General features: G+C 39.5%; 2 protein-coding genes across 2 annotated transcripts; both read right to left on the bottom strand.

The window, feature by feature from the left end:
* Positions 1 to 6,567: 6,567 nt before the first annotated feature.
* tmsb1 (thymosin beta 1) lies at positions 6,568 to 9,932 on the bottom strand. Its single transcript, XM_044205589.1, has 3 exons — positions 9,776 to 9,932; positions 8,704 to 8,818; positions 6,568 to 7,058 (listed from the first exon to the last, which is right to left on the bottom strand). The coding sequence occupies exons 2-3, from the start codon at positions 8,804 to 8,806 to the stop codon at positions 7,012 to 7,014; spliced, it is 150 nt and encodes a 49-aa protein (XP_044061524.1). The 5' UTR covers positions 8,807 to 8,818; positions 9,776 to 9,932; the 3' UTR covers positions 6,568 to 7,011.
* Positions 9,933 to 10,251: 319 nt separating this feature from the next.
* On the bottom strand, positions 10,252 to 16,407 carry LOC122880445 (solute carrier family 25 member 53-like). Its single transcript, XM_044205587.1, has 2 exons — positions 15,450 to 16,407; positions 10,252 to 14,413 (listed from the first exon to the last, which is right to left on the bottom strand). Exon 2 carries the CDS (start codon positions 14,393 to 14,395, stop codon positions 13,523 to 13,525), a length of 873 nt encoding a protein of 290 aa, XP_044061522.1. The 5' UTR covers positions 14,396 to 14,413; positions 15,450 to 16,407; the 3' UTR covers positions 10,252 to 13,522.
* Positions 16,408 to 16,466: the final 59 nt, after the last annotated feature.

Here is a 16,466-nt window from a genome sequence, read left to right as displayed (position 1 = left end):
TTCTTCTTCTTCGATTTACTGGCAGGCTACAAACCAACGTTAAAGGTGCATGCCGCCACCTACTGTATCGGAGTGTGTAACATCACGACTTTAACCAAAACTAACAAACGGGGGGGAACAAAACAAAACAAACAATTTTTTTTACACTTTATAGATTTTATATTCTAGATATTATACCTGTAACTGTTTATCCGCTGTCTCTAACAGACCTTTGATGCTCCACTCCCTGCCTCTCTACCACTCTGCCCTTCAGTCTCTCTCTTTCTACACTGAACCTCCTTCATCCCACCAGCACACGTTCAACAGACTCCTTACAGTTACAAGTCTCACATTTATCTGACAATGACTTTTTTTTATGGTATACAAGGTAGCACTGAGTCCTGTATGTCCTAGTCTTAGCCTAGAAAAGATAACATAACTTCTTTCCTACATTTACCTTGATTATTTCTGACTCTTCTGATTTTATAGTATTCTCTACCCTTACTGTCATTATTCCCTGATGAGTTAGTGACTTTGCTTCTGATCTCCCAAAACAAATTTCTAAAATGTCATTATCATTTTGTTTAGTGCATTTTTAGCAAGTTTATCAGCAATCTCATTTTCCTCTATTCCAACATGCGCTGGTATCCAGCAGAAATTAACATCTATTCCTAGTTGTTGCAGATTTAGTAGGCTCATATAAACCTCAATTAAAAGATCCTCTCGGACTGTTTCTTGTGTATTCTTTGTATTGCAGCAGCAGAATCTGAACATATCACCACTTCAATCGGTTTAACCTCCTCTACCCACTGAAGACTGATGATTATTGCTGACATTTCTGCTGTGTATACTGATAACCTGTTTGAGATTCTCTTAACAATTCCTTTGTCAAATTCTGGGATGTACAGTGGTGTGATCTTCCTGATTTCTTATTTTTTTGCATGTTTGTCACACTTAAATGTTTCAGATCATCAAACAAATTTAAATATTAGTCAAAGATAACACAAGTAAACACAAAATGCAGTTTTTAAATGAAGTTTGTTATTATTAAGGGGAAACAAAATCCAAACCTACATGACATCCAAAGAACTGCAGGCCTCACTTGCTTCAGTTAAGGTCAGTGTTAACATCTTGATGATCCCCAAGACTTTTGGGAAAATACTCTGTGGACTGACGAGACAAAAATTGAACTTTTTGGAAGGTGTGTGTCCCATTACATCTGGTGTAAAAGTAATACCGCATTTCAGAAAAAGAACATCACACCAACATTAAAATGTGGTGGTGGTGGTGTGATGGTCTGGGGCTGTTTTGCTGCTTCAGGACCTGGAAGACTTGCTGTGATAAATGGAACCATAAATTCTGCTGTCTACCAAAAACTCCTGAAGGAGAAGGTCCGGCCATCTGTTTGTGACCTCAAGCTGAAGCGAACTTGGATTCTGCAGTGGGACAATGATCCAAAACACACCAGCAAGTCCACGTCTGAATGGCTGAAAAAGAACAAAAGGAAGACTTTGGAGGGGCCTAGTCAAAGTCCTGACCTGAATCCTATTGAGATGCTGTGGCATGACCTTAAGCGCTGTAAAAGACTCATTGCAAGTTATTGCAAATGCTTGATCGCAGTTGTTGCTGCTAAGGGTGGCCCAACCAGTTATTAGGTTTAGGGGGCAATCACTTTTTCACACAGGGCCATGTAGGTTTGGATTTAGTTTTCCCTTAATAATAACCTTCATTTAAAAACTGCATTTTGTGTTTACTTGTGTTATCTTTGACTAATATTTAAATTTGTTTGATCTGAAACATTTAAGTGTTATTGCAATGTTATTATTCCTCTCTGTCCACTCTCTCCTCTTTTCTAATATTTGAAGATTTACTTTGGGTTGTGGAAATATCCATAGGGAAATGCTGCTATGGATAACTGCTGGACTGTGTTGTATAGTATCTAATTTGTACTGTTTCACCTTCTTGTTAATGTCCCAGCTAAAGCCTTTACCAGAAAATGTTGTGTATTTTTGCTGCTGCTTCATACACCATGCAACCATAATCCAAAGTAGCTCTCATCAAAGCCCTGTATGTGTGTAATAATGCTTCTTTGTCAGCTCCCCATTCAGTCCCAACCACACACCTCATTAAATTTAACACCTTTTTACATTTGGTCTCAATATTTTCAATATGATTCGTCCATTTGTGTTTTTCATCAATCCATAGACCAAGATATTTAAACACCCTGACTCTTTCCATGAGTTTGCTATATAGTGTTAACCCCTGCTCGTTACCTATTTTCTTTTTAGTGACCAGCATATAGCATGATTTTGCTACTGAAATTTTGAGTCCCCAATCATAAGACCATCTCTCTACACTGACTATTGTTTTCTGTATACTTTTCAACACACGTGAGCAATTTTTTCCCCTTTTCCAGATCGCTCCATCGTCTGCGTACAGTGCTGACTGTATACCTGTCCCTGTATTTTCAAAGATATCATTAATCATGATATTAAAAAGAATTGGACTGATGACGCTACCTTGTGGTATCCCGTTTTTAATAACAAAACTATCTGAGACTTTTGATCCAACTTTAACTTGAAATGTTCTGTTTGATAAAAAATGATCCAGTTATATAACGTTCCACCTATGCTTAGCTTGTTCAAGTTAATTAGCGGACCTTCTCTCCACATGGAATCATACGCTTTCTCAATGTCAAAGAAAACTATAGCCATCATTTCCTTCATATTAAGGGTCTTTTCAATTTCATTACTTACTTTAATTAGAGCGTCTGCTGTGGATCTTCCTTTCCTAAAGCTGCTCTGATACTCTTCCTTTTCTAAAAAGTACGATAGCCTGTAGACAATATTTTTTTCCATCCCTTTACATAAGTGCAAGGTTAGTGCTATTGGTCTGTAGTTTTCAGCATTTGATGTATCTTTTCCTGGTTTAGCAAATGGTAAAATTAATGTCATCTTCCACATCACAGGTAGTCTTCCCTCTGTCCACATCTTATTCCATCCATATCCATTTGCTTTTAAACTTCTGCTATTCCACTGAAAGATGGTAAGTAACATTACTAGTTTAATCACTAGACACATCATATATGAATGGGTTCATCAATTCTTGTATCGTTTCACATTCTGTACTTGACATCCCAAGGTACTCTTCTGCTGCTTCCACAATTGTTTCGATTCTCTCATTCCTGTCATTTTGTTCTAATCCGATGTACACCACTTTACATACGAATGCAACAAAATTAACTTTATCCACTAACATGGTTTCCTCCTTTACCCTGCACTTGTGGGAGGTCTCATGTAGTCCTCTCTGATGTGTTTGTCTGTTTTCTGAACTTGGATGATCATTACTGTTTCCTGGGTTATAACTTTCAGGGCTGTTTTCCATTGCTACATGTTCATTGTTGACCCTCTTAACAGCCTCTGCATATGACACTGTTTATTATTTTACATTTTTGGACTTCTCTTGCATGCTTTTGAACTGCGCATGCCCCATATGCTGCTGCACTGTGGTCTCCTCCACAATTGCAACATTTAATTGGCACATCTTTCCCACACTTTTCGAAATGCATGATTACCTCCACATCTTGCACATCTTTCTTTTCCTTTGCACTGGCTGGCAGGATGACCCATTCTTTGACATTTAAAGCATCTTAATGCTGGAGGAATGAACTCTCTAACTGCATAGCTGAAGAAGGCTAGCATAACTTTTCTTGGGAGATTGTTTTCAAAGTCGATGATTACTGACATCGTTTCTGCACTTTCTCCATTTCTTTTAGTATTAATACGTTTAGCATCAAGCACTTTCCCTCCTTTCAGTCTTGTTTTGATATCCTCCACTGAGAGAGATAGTGGTATTCCAGATATGACTCCCCTGTATCTAGCAGCTGAGCCAGGTTCATGGGTTTTTACTTTTTTACCATCCAGTGTAGTCATTTACAGCAGAGCGTTTTGTTGTTCTTGACTCACTGCATGTACAAGTATACGCTTATTATTCAAGTACTTTGCAAACTTCACTTTGCCAGACCTTTAGCTACCGATATGAGAACGCCACTTTCTGCCACTCCACACCTCCATGATCCCATCCTTCATGATTATTCCCAAAGTTCATGATTATTACATTCACGATGCAGTTTTTTGTATTTACCCACTACTCGATTCCGACTCCTGCTCCTTGACCGACTCTAGGACCAAGTCCAACTCTCGGCCCTCCTCCTACGGGGTTCCCTTGTTATATGGCGCCGCTTATGGGGGGGATGTGGTACTGCAATACCATCTTTTTGTAATCTATATTGTAGCCATAGGGTGTCGCTGTTTACATAATGGTGCTACACACCAGTGAGTGACCCCCACAAAGAAAAATAAGAGGAAAGGAAATTACTATTGGTGTTATAACATCAGAAGAAAGATGACCCTCTCTGTGTTTCTGGTAATTTATATTCAAAGGTCTATCATGATAATTCCAGGAGTTCACAGCTGGATAGGATCTATTGGGGGGCTCAGAAATCCTAACTCCTGTGTTGAATACAAATAAGCTTACTTACATATGCGTGACTTCACTTTGTCTGTGCATACAAAAATGCAGGATAGTGAGACTGCTAAAGAAAAGAAAATAATAAGTTGTGTCATGAATTAATGCAGCAAAACTGTTAATGGTGTTAAATTGACAAATGGTATTAAGATAGAGGTTTTATAATGGTTATTTACTCAAATGTGTCTTTATTGTCTTTATACTGTATAGTAGGTGGACAGAGATTGGCAAAATACACAAAGTAGAAGTAACCCTCTGCTTGAAGTTTATTTATGTCTATTTTTTGTTGGACAAGGTGAACTTAAGGAAGCAGTGATGCTACTCAAAGTACCTGTATAGCTTGTTTTGCAGGAGACAATAATCGTGCACAGCAGGCCATAAAAATACAGGTGGTCGGTTAATAAGCAGTATACCTGTGACAATACAATGCTGCAGCACAAATCAGATGTAGACGTTTTATTTTTTCAGTATATGGCTCGAGAAAGAGACACTGAATAAGATCATAAGTTTAGCTGGGCCCTCGTGTTCTTTCTCTTCTTGTGTTGTAATCTCTATTCTGTTATAGCGCACAGACATGCCTGATCCTGAAAGATCACTGGAAAACAGCATGCATACCATCCCTTTTCGCAGATTCATGAAAGCTATCATTCCCTCAAAAGTCATTCATTTTTCATGATCTCTGACTGGCTTCTTTACAGCAGAATGGAAATTGTAAATCTGCATAATTCTTCATAATTTTTGTAACTAAATTCCAACCAAAGACAATTAGTATAAAGTATGTCTTTGCGCTCAAGTACTTGCATGCTGCTGTATGAGCATGTTTCAACGGGCTTGTTGTGGAAAAATACAACCTGCACTATCTTAAGCAATCCACACCTAGTCTAAGGGGGAAAAAAGCTCAGCCTCTGGTCCATGTGATGCATTTCTCCTTCCTCAATATGGGCTTCTCAAAGCAGATTTATGAGAACACATTGCTATACATTATATACATTTAAAAAAGTGTAGATGTGACACCCATGCATATGGAAACTATATTAAAACTCACTATTCTAACATACACAGCATATTTCATGTCGGCAATGTGGAATGTGCATCACCTGCAGCTGATCCACTCCCTTTTCTTCAGCAAGCTTCGACCTGTTGTAACGTCTAGATGGAGGAGGTTTTGAATGGGTGAGTAGGATTCATTCAACCATTCGAAGCTGAAGTCAAGTACTGTACGTGTAGCTCATGTGCAACCAAGGCAAACTGAAAATGCATGCTCACAAACAGGGATCACAGTTTTATTATTCAAAAATGAAACTTTGACATCGCAACAGGCCTTGAGACCTTATTCCACTCATCAAGTAACAGGAGAGTGAGAGTGTCCATTACTATAAATATTTTGGTACTATTATTGATAATAAGCTGACCTCTGCTTATGATAGTGAAATACATAAAAACGGCCAAAAAGGGTTTTGTTTGTACCTGTTTTGTTTCTTTATTGTGTACACTGGAGCACAATTATGTTCGCCTGTATAATGCGTACTGTATAGGAAGACAATGACAATAAATTCTACCTTGAACCTTGTGACTTCTAATGTTTAAAAACTGTAAGTTAAATAAATGACAGACACAAATAAGTTATTTAAATGATTTAATCTGTCTTTTCTCATGTTTTTCAGTTTTATGTTGGCGTGCAGTTTCATATATCAGGCACAAGACTGAAAATAATACTTGAATGTGATTGGAGAGCTGCACAAATGACTGGCACAGCTTAAATCTCAGACCATCCAGTATACTCACACTACCCCAACTTTCCTTTCTGACCTCTTATGCAATGTTACACCTGGCCTGGGAAACGAAAAAAAAATGGGAAACATGTTGCAATAACTGAGCTTGAAAGTGTACCCGAGCTTTAAATGGAGCTATTTTCATGTTTGACAATTACTTAAACCATGTCCAACTTACATTAGAAACAATCTCGTCCTGATAAAATCTGTTCAAATATACTTTAAACAAACAAGATGGTTTAGCAAGACAGTTTGACAAAATATACACAAATGCAACTCAAGCAAAACATTTTTGACACATTGATTTTTATTAAAGCAAAAATATCATTTTATGTGTTATTTTGCAGAACATGTCCTGAATGGCACCATTTACAGGCATACTTATGGAATTATTGGCAATGCAATAAATTTGATGGGTTTCCATTAATACAAATATTTATGATTTTTCATTTTTTTTTCTTTTAAAGCCTGGACCCAGTAAAATTGTTATCTTGCTCCATTTAGCCATTTCTAAATTGCATGGAAAAAGCACAATAAAAGACATCCATTGCATACATTTATTTGGGATTGCAGACATATCTTTTCCCATAGCATCAGCCCAAACATAATTTCTAATCAAACATGGCAGCATGGAAAACAGAGGCAGAGGCAGATATGATGGACAGGATTCCTAGTTGGAGGAAGAGCAGGTAACTGAGCAGGACTGAAGGAGAGGAATCATGGCAGGTGCGTCTCACTTACACTTCCCCTCTTTTATGGCTTTCTTCTCCTCTTCAATTTCTGTGTAATCACAAGAGAGACAGAGATGAGATGTCATCAATCTGTAATTGAGTCTGGAGATCAAAGATTCGTCCTAAATTGCTGTCAGGACAAGAAAACAAACTGATGTAGCACTGTGTTTAAATATTATCATCCCATGTTAAAAGGTTTGAAACTCCAACTCTGATGTACACACCACAGAACAATTATAATCTAAAGCATCAGTGTCAAATATTCTAGATGGCGGGTAAGATTTGACTGTGCAGCAGCTGGTTGGACAGATGGTTTCACTCATGAATTTGGCTCTGTTACTAATATGCTGCCAGAACTTCCAGTTAATGGTCAAGTGTTTCCCTCTCTGAGTTTATCTCTAAATTATTAGGTGTGTACTGACTGAAGTGCAAATAATTAAAGAGGTACTCTAGCAATTTAGCACTGCACTTCCACAAAGTTGGGAAACTTGCAAGAGACACATTAAAAAATGAACTGTCAAAATCAAAGCTACAAAGACAGAGGTATCTTAAATTTTTAAGCTCCACAAATGCTGGATGCTACATTTCCCATAATGCAACTCAACAGCATCTGTAGTTAGATAAATGCCCACATCTTTTAAACTCCACACTCCTAGTTTGTGACACAGGCTTTCTGTTATAAATTTGCTAACTGACGTCACTATGACTTCATCAGGATTATATTAGTATAGTATTCCTCATGAAAAATAAACTTCACTTCATGTGTAAAGTCTATATGGAGTGCCCCTTTAATGTAATATCTGACTATGATTTCTGCTGGAATGTACAACATACAATTAAATGTAGAATGTATCAGGGCGTGGCACAGGAGTGAAAATCAACTTTTAAAGGAATAAAGATACGATTTCAGTAAAATTATTACAATTTTAACATTATTTAGGTAAAATGAGCCTATGTAACTTTTGCTGAACAGTGTCATTTATAGAATAATGGTAAATTCTAAAACATAGTAGCTCAAGTAGTAGAGACGAGTCATAAAGTCATGAACTCACCCAGTAATGTCAATTATACAGCTATATCTATCTAAAGTTTGCTAACATTAGCTAATATTAGCCACCATAAGCTACTGGTCATACCAGACCAAGCAAGGCTGTAGCGGTGAAATCCCCGTGTGTATTGAACTGATCAAGAGTGTGTTTTATTGCTAATGAATTTAACTTATCATTTATAAGCGGAATAAAGTGTTATTTCTTTTTTCAAAAGTTACATAGTCTCACTTTAATGCTTGGAATTTAGGTACCAACTGGACAGTAAAAGACTCACATTGTGCTACGGCAATGTTCAACACAGGTTCCTCTTTCCTCAACATAGCATAGCTCTTTTGAGAGAAATCACAGTTAAAGACCTATAAAAAGCCTACATGCACCAGCAGTGCCACCTGTTTCTTATGATCTTCTTATCTATGATAAACAGATTGGGGTGGGGTTGCGTGTTTCTTCTGAACAGATTGGCATTAAGCAGAACAAGGACAAGCTCTCAGGGTGTGTACCTGCAGTTTATCAGTAATGCAATGTTTGCAGTTGACTTGCATAATGATAGGCAGGGAGGACTTGAACTACACAGAACAAGGAGCTGAGGAAAAGGTGAAACCTGATTCAAAGCAAGAGCACACTTCTTTTCTCTTAAACACTTACCCTGCTGGGTTGGAATATGGTTTTTTTCTTCCGTGTTAGACTTCTTTAGGCTTCCCCTATTAAACGTCTTCACCTCCTGAATTACCTCCTGTTTGTCGCTCATTTTGGAAGATTTCTAATGGAGAAAAGTGGGAGAGAGAGCAAAAATGGTGATTCATATCAAAACACTGATTTTGACTGTTAACAGGGCATGAGAAAATGTTAAAAGGAGGCATGAGAAAGCCTGAACACATGATCCCATTATCGTTTCATCACTCAAGATGTTGTCTGCAGTACATGCCCATACAGGTATACAAATCAAGCCCCACCTTAGTTTAAAAAAGACAGTAGTGGAGTTATGTAAGCCAGTCACAAGAATCAACATGTACCTATTTTATAACCTACCTGCTCACACTGAACGAATGGTACACTATAATGTTATTTACAGGTATTCAGTTTAAGAGTGCGGAAACATGCTGCACTTGTACATTGAGCTGCATTTATGTGTGGTCATTAAAGAGATCAGGAAAATATGAAATGCACACCAGGGCGACAGAAGCGACCAGCACGGAAGTAAGAACATAACTGGAAAATTAAATGATTCAGTTTTGCGGGGAAAGTGCATCTGGGTGGGGGAAGAAAAAGTTTGATGAGGACATAACATTTTTCCAGAAGACATAAGACTAAAGCAAGACAGCCTGCGTTTCAAAGGGCTGTACAGCATGCAGGAGGGTGCGTTTTATATTCAACATCACATTTAAGATGTGACAGGCGAACATCCCAGTAGCAGGCCTGTTTACAACAGGGTAATAATGATAAAATCAGACATAACGTACAGTGAAACAGCTGGAGTGCAGAGGAATGCAGCGCTGCCAGGTATCTACACACACACTCCAGTATAATGGAGTAACAAGTATAACAGCAGCCTAACTGTATGGCCGATAGCAGAAATATTGCAAGGCACCTATAAGCTTTTGATACATAGAAATCATTTCTTAACGTTAATTATGTTGTTTGCATTACATTGCATTGCAATGATTAAGTGTCCTTTTGAATGTACGAGCTGAAAAACAGACAATTCAGAATATTTTACCTGGTGCAGAGATGCGCAGTGAGAATGTCCTTTACAGGTAAGATGCGTCTGTTTAATCTCTGCAAAGCCAACGGTTTAAATAGAGACCACACGCCCTTCTGCACGCCAACATGGACACTGATGCTCTGGCTCTCATTGGCTCAGAAAGCTCAGAGAAAGAATTTTAATTGGACACGCTGAATGCCTGACAGGCTGCTTCTTGGGCATAGCTGCCCGTTCTTGTCATGCAATGTTGTAATCATTTGAACCATTTGTTCCTCCCTGTACCTGCGTAGAAGCATGAACAGCCACTACGCTGCTCACTGAGATCCCACTATAGTTGATGTGGACGATTTCATGCTTGTATTTACACCACAGTACCATCTAGTTGACTGGATATGACATGACATGGTTTGACAAAAATCGATTAGAAAAGTATGAGAACATCAAGGAAACCACGTAAATGTACGACTGATAAGATTAAGTTATTAATGCACTTTGAGGGGAAAAAGTCTTTATTCTGTAATAAATATCATTATAATGTTATGTGTTGATCTCACAGTTATATGTTGAGGTTACAGACAGGCAGTTGACATTTTTCTTTCACAGTTAAACAGACAGTTATATTTCATGGGCTACATTGTTAATCAACAATTTATTCCATCCATTGGCTTACTCTGATTGCAACAGGGGCTGGAGCCTGTCCCACACACTTGGTGAGCGGCAGGGTACACCCCGGATGGGTTGACAGTGTATTACAGTGCTACATAACAATTTAGTTTCCTAATAACGTAACCTGCATGTCTGGACACCCATGCAGACATGGGGAGAACATGCAAACTCCACACAAAAAGGCCCCAGATTCTTGCTCAGGACCCTCTTGCTGTGAGGCAACAGTGCTGACCACTGAGCCACTGTGTCTTGTCTTATTTGTTCCAGTCCTTTAATTCATACGGAATATCTATATCATACAGAAAATTAAACAAGATATTGACAATACACCGTGAACATGCATCCAGCTCCTTTATGCACTTAAAGGGGAACCCCAGTGATTTAGTATTGCACTTTCATGAATTTGGGGGACTTCCAGGACACAGATGGTCAAAATCAAGGCAGCAGAGGCTGAGATATTCTGACCTTTAGTCCCTAATATGGGTCGAGCCCCAAAATGTATGGATCCCACTTTTCCCATAATTAAACTAATTTTATTAGACCCCCTTGCCTGGTAAATAGCCATCCACTTTGTAATGCAAGCTTTATGTTATGCAGTCTCCAACCCTGATAGGATCATCAGAGTTGAGAAAACTCCATGGGCATCCTGGAGGATGGATCTAAGTTGCTGGTCCCGTTACGCAACATCAGAATCAGAAATACTGTATTGATCCCCGAGGGGAAACTCTTTTGTTACAGCAGCTCGCCTTTATGTCAAGTGCACAGACGACACGTTAACTCAGGATTGCAGAGCACTGTGCATTTGCATCTAAAAGCTACAAACCACACATTTGAGGACAGCGAGGGGAAGATTCTAAGTAGAGAGAAGAGTTGGTTTGAACGGGGTGTCAAGGAAGCCATTTTTGTGAAAAAAGAAAACCCATCTTTGAACAGAAATGGTGGTCTGAGATTCAATCTGCCCAAAGTCTATCACAGTGTATTAGCACCTTGGTCACGTCAATCATATGCTAATCAGGCACTTAACAGTGATGAGGGAGGTGCAGCCAGAAAACAATAGGCCTGATTACTGATTACTGGGCCATCATGGAAACAATTAGGTCAGTTTCAGGTGAAACTAGCTAATCAACAGATACTCAGGTAGACTCCTTCCTGAGGGGCAGGGCTTATGTAACAGAATAGCTTAAATTTCTAGTTCCCGTCCCATTTTTTCACAATTGAGAATGACTTCCGGATGGGAGCCGAAACGTCTTGATTCTGAAAACAGTGTCCAGATGACTAGGACTGATTTACGTCAAGTGGTTCAGGTAGGCTGGTGACCTTTGTTGGATGTCATTCCCCCATTTCTTCCCCCTCATTTCCTGTCATTTCTTCCTTCTACTATGTTACTAAATGCCCAAAATACTTGAAAAAAGCAAAGCTCCTCAAGAGCCACAAAGGACATGTGTCCTTTAGGACTGTTTTCACAGGTTGAGTACTTCCCATGATGAGTAAAGTGACTTTGATGAGTAAAAGTTCCCCTTTAAGACAAAATACAAGGCACCTGTGATTCACCATATTTATATATTTCAAGTGCACCAACTACTTTGGTTCATAATAAATAGTTGCCCACCACCTCAGAGACTGGGATTCAAGTCCTGGCAGTGGTGCCTTCACCTTGCTTGTGCATTCTGACACACAATTGGCAGTGTTTGTTGGTATGGACCAGGTGATGGATCATGTCCTTGTGGCTGCACTAGCGATTCCAATGAATAGGCTTTTTTCACTGAAGACATTTTGACATGTCACAGTGGAAAAGCACAGGTGTAAATAATAAAATGAATTATAGCTGCTGTGCAGAGCTACCCCAGAAACAGGAAAATTGGAGGTGGCTTCACACTAAGACTTATGCAACCACCAGGGTTGGTATAACACCTTAAAGGCAGATTGATTGCTCCATAAATGACAAACTGATGTTTAAAGATGCTCTTTTTCCATTGACTGCAATGGTTTACATGACGATAGAATTCAAAATACTGTCAAAAATTCAGTTTTTGCGATACAATTCTGAAATTTACTAACTACAATTTATTAACTACAAAACTTTGTAGTTTTTTTCCCCATAAACATCAGAGATTTATTTTATTGAGAATTTGCAGTAGCAGTATCATACTGTTTACTGTAAAACATTTTGATGCACTGTGGGCTCAATTTTTGATATTTCAAAAATCTGGCTGGATCTGGAGGACTGTCTGAAGATGCAGTGTGGCAAGTTTGTTGTTGACTGCGTAAAAAATGTGGGAGGAGATAGGTTTAATTAGTTTTATTGTTTGAGAAAAACAGAGTGATGGACTTCATAATTGCTGCCAGATCAAAGCATGTGAACTATTCTGCTCAACTGGGCATACATTTTGGTGAAAGTTGCAAAGTGGTAGCACGTACGACTGATTTGTTATGAATTTTACGAAGTTTTAAACTTTAGACGGTTGCTGTAGCGCCACCATCAGGACTATTGGCCCACAATGCCGGTTGAGGACATTTGGCATAGGACTGGACCTATGTGCAAAATTTTGTTTATTTTTACGCATGAGAAGGCACATTTCCTAGGAATAATAATAATACTACTAATAATAATGATAACATTATGGCAATTCCAAGATGGTCTGGCAGCCTAGCTGCCCGGCCCCTAATGACGGCTGAATTCCATTTAGCTGCTTCAGTTTCAGAGTCCTGGTACTGTGCATGCTGGCTCACTGTCACGGCTTACTGGGACACATGAATAGAACAGAGCCATCGTTAATGTTATTAGTAACACCTGTGCTTTTCCTACGATGACAAGTAAAAATGTCTGCTGTGAAAAAGGCCTAATGGTTAGGGCACCTGCACGAAAGAGGGCTGGGATCTGGGGGGCGAAGCCCCTTGTTTGTTTGCACACGAATGTGCATTGAAAGAGCAACATGGCTGTTCACTCACCAGGAAAATGGTGAGAGTTGGCAGTGATAAAGAATACAACACAAGGGGCAAAATAAATAAATAAATACTATTTTAGCATGTCATGCACCGTTTTCTGGATTATAAATAATACAAACAATAAAACCAACAATTTTTATTGTTGCCTCCTCAGTCTGAACGTTTCTTCTGCCTGTCATAGATAGCAGTGGTGAGTCCCCATGTAATGCATGATCTCAAAATAACCAGAGAACCTCCTCGGTACAGCAGAGCCACACTCTGCTGCCGAGATTTCCACAGCATCTTCCAACAAGCCATGACCCCTTTCACCTCCCCTCCCACCTGTGCCTGCATGTTTGCCACTAGCACAGACAGTGGGTAAAGAGCCAAGCTGATTGCCATGGAGGTCAGGGTTCCTGAGATGAAGGAGGAGACCATTGGAGAGAGCCCCTGTACTGCCACGACAGCACACACGGGCCCCTTCAGGCCAAAGTAGAGGGAGCTGCCAAGAGTGTTGCGGGCTGTGATGGGCAGGAAAGCTCTGTAGTACCCTACGGCCGGCCTCTGTGCCTTGAGCCTGACAAGAACACTCTTCAGGGTGGGTAGATGACGGTCGTTTTGGCTGTTTTGCAACACATTCTGGACGCGCTCTAAGGGGGTAGAAATCACAGCTTCTACCAAACCTGCACCAAACCCAGCCAGAGCAGGCAGGGCAGAGGTAAAGATGACATTTTGGGATGACAGGGAGAGCTGGCAGAGGAGGGTGTCCTGGAGACCAAAGAGCAAAGTGCCATTCACTGTCCTCATCAGTAATGGTGGGGCCACACCCCTGTAGAGCTTTACAGGTCCCTCTTTGTAGAGCTGTCCCACTGCCTGGTGAAGCGGGGTGTTGTTGATTTGTTGACGGAAAACAGTTTTGTAGACAGGGAAGACGATGAGGGTGGATAGCAAGCTGGAGGTCCCTCCATTCAAGTAGCTGTGGAAACGAACAATTGGGTCTCTGAGGCGCTCTTCATCTCGTTTATGGTCGGGGCTTCCTGCCATCCTTGAGCTGAGTAAAAACTGAATCACAAATCATTTTAGTGTGGCCATACATACATACATACGGAGGTCATGGCGAGAATTTGTTGAGAACTACTTTTGCGTTACCTAACAGTACTTTTCTCCTTCCATTTCTTCTGAGCCGTATGTCTATTTGTAATGGAAGGTAGTGCGGAGATTCTTGTGGAGACTGCGCTGAGTTAATGCATTCAGCACTGTTTATGGACACCTCACCTTATATGATGTCCATATCAAAGAAGTTATCACATAGAACATTATCAAACATCTAGGTAGGAGCTGTATGTATAAGGAACATCAATTATTGCTCCACACTTACAGCAACAAGCCTTCTACCAAAACTTGTTTCAGTATTTAAGGTTATTTTAATTTGTTTTGTCTACTCTATGCAGCATTTCAGTCACCTTCTTGTTTGTTGCTTTTTTTGACTCATACAAATACAGCACATTAGCTTTATGGGGTAGACTGAACTGGACATCTGTAATTCCGCCTCTGGAGACGTCTCCTTTTCCTCAGTGAAACCCCTCTGGGGTCCAGTACAGCACAGAGTACAGAAACTGTTCACGAATGAAACCGACAGCATCCTGCAGATTACCGTACTGCTTTCTTCCGGAGAGACCTCTTGATCTAAGAATTCGTTTAAGTTTACTTTCACTATTTACATAACCATGCATGCCTATTGAGCAGTAGAAATATACCAGTTCCTAGTTCAGAGTAAAGTTCAGTGAGCTGATATACTGTTGCGTTGCGCTGGGAGCAGCTGAGCCAAAATAGACATATGGCTCAGAAGGAATGGAAGAAGAAAACTATTACGAGCCAACGCAAAATATATTGCGAAGCAATGCAAAAGTAGCCCTTCTCGCTGTGACCTTTAGGGGACTCCGTATATACAGGACAGTGATACTGATACTGAAAATAAAGAAATGAAACAAAAATCACAGAGTAGAAAACCACAGCAAAAGAAATTAGACTTAAATAACTTGAATTATAGTCTGTGATCAGAAACATTTAATACAAACCAGAGACGAAATATACTTACCCAGTAAGCAAAAACAGAAAATGTAAAGCGTAGGGTGTAGTCATTTTCCTCCGTTCATTGTTGGACGTTGAAGGCAGCACAGGCGTCCATTTGTTTTCTAACAGTGCACGGGGAGAGGGCTATTTCAGGTTATTCGTCCAGTTACGATGGCAACACGTTTTTCAACCGTTTCTACCCGATAAATAAACTGTCAGACGATGTGCAACGGAATCAAGATAACAGATGTACTGAGCATTAATGTGCCGGTGTCCCTGATTGGCCCGCCCCTTACTTAAATAACTATTGGTCAAGAGGAGGTACATCATGTGGTCAGCGATTGGTTATTTTGCCTATCAATCAAAGTCTTTTCGTCGGAACAAGGGTGTGTTCAATGCGAAAACGTGCGTTATTTCAAGTACACAATTAACTCCTAGTACTACAGTTATTATCTTAATGACATGCAGGATTTTTTTTTATTTTTTTTTACTTACTTTACTTTTTAGAAATACAGAGGTCACCAGTCCAACAACAAACAACAAATATATTTGGATTTGTCCTATTTTATTTTAAAAAATTTAACTGTTTAATTATATTGTCTAAATGCCTTCTCAAAGCCTTCTCCACACTGCCATGAATTCAATTCTAGTAGGTAAATACTGTATATTTAAGTGTATTTTTATAGCCCAATATCACAAATCACAATTTGCCTTAAGGGCCTTTACAATCTGTGCAGCATCAACAACCTCTGACCCTCGATGAAAAAACATTTTTAAAAAGGGAATAAAATGGAAGAAACCTCAGAAAGAACAGTGGAGGGATCCCCAGGACAGACTATAGATGATGTGTGTACAGAATACATTCACACAAAGAGAAAGTCATAGAGTCAATGTAGATTGTTAAACATAAGTGAAGAAGTTGGATCGAGGAGGACAATTGAGCAGCTTCAGGTGTCATATTTGCTGGTCTAAAAATACTGGAATAAGCCTATAAAATATAAACCCATGGTTTATAAAAATTGTAGAATGTAAACTCCCTCAG

The sequence above is a fragment of the Siniperca chuatsi genome, linkage group LG8, assembly GCF_020085105.1.
Source record: "Siniperca chuatsi isolate FFG_IHB_CAS linkage group LG8, ASM2008510v1, whole genome shotgun sequence".
NCBI lineage: Eukaryota > Metazoa > Chordata > Actinopteri > Centrarchiformes > Sinipercidae > Siniperca > Siniperca chuatsi.
The sequence above is the reverse complement of the archived record's forward strand: the minus strand, read 5'-3'. Positions and strand labels throughout refer to the sequence as shown.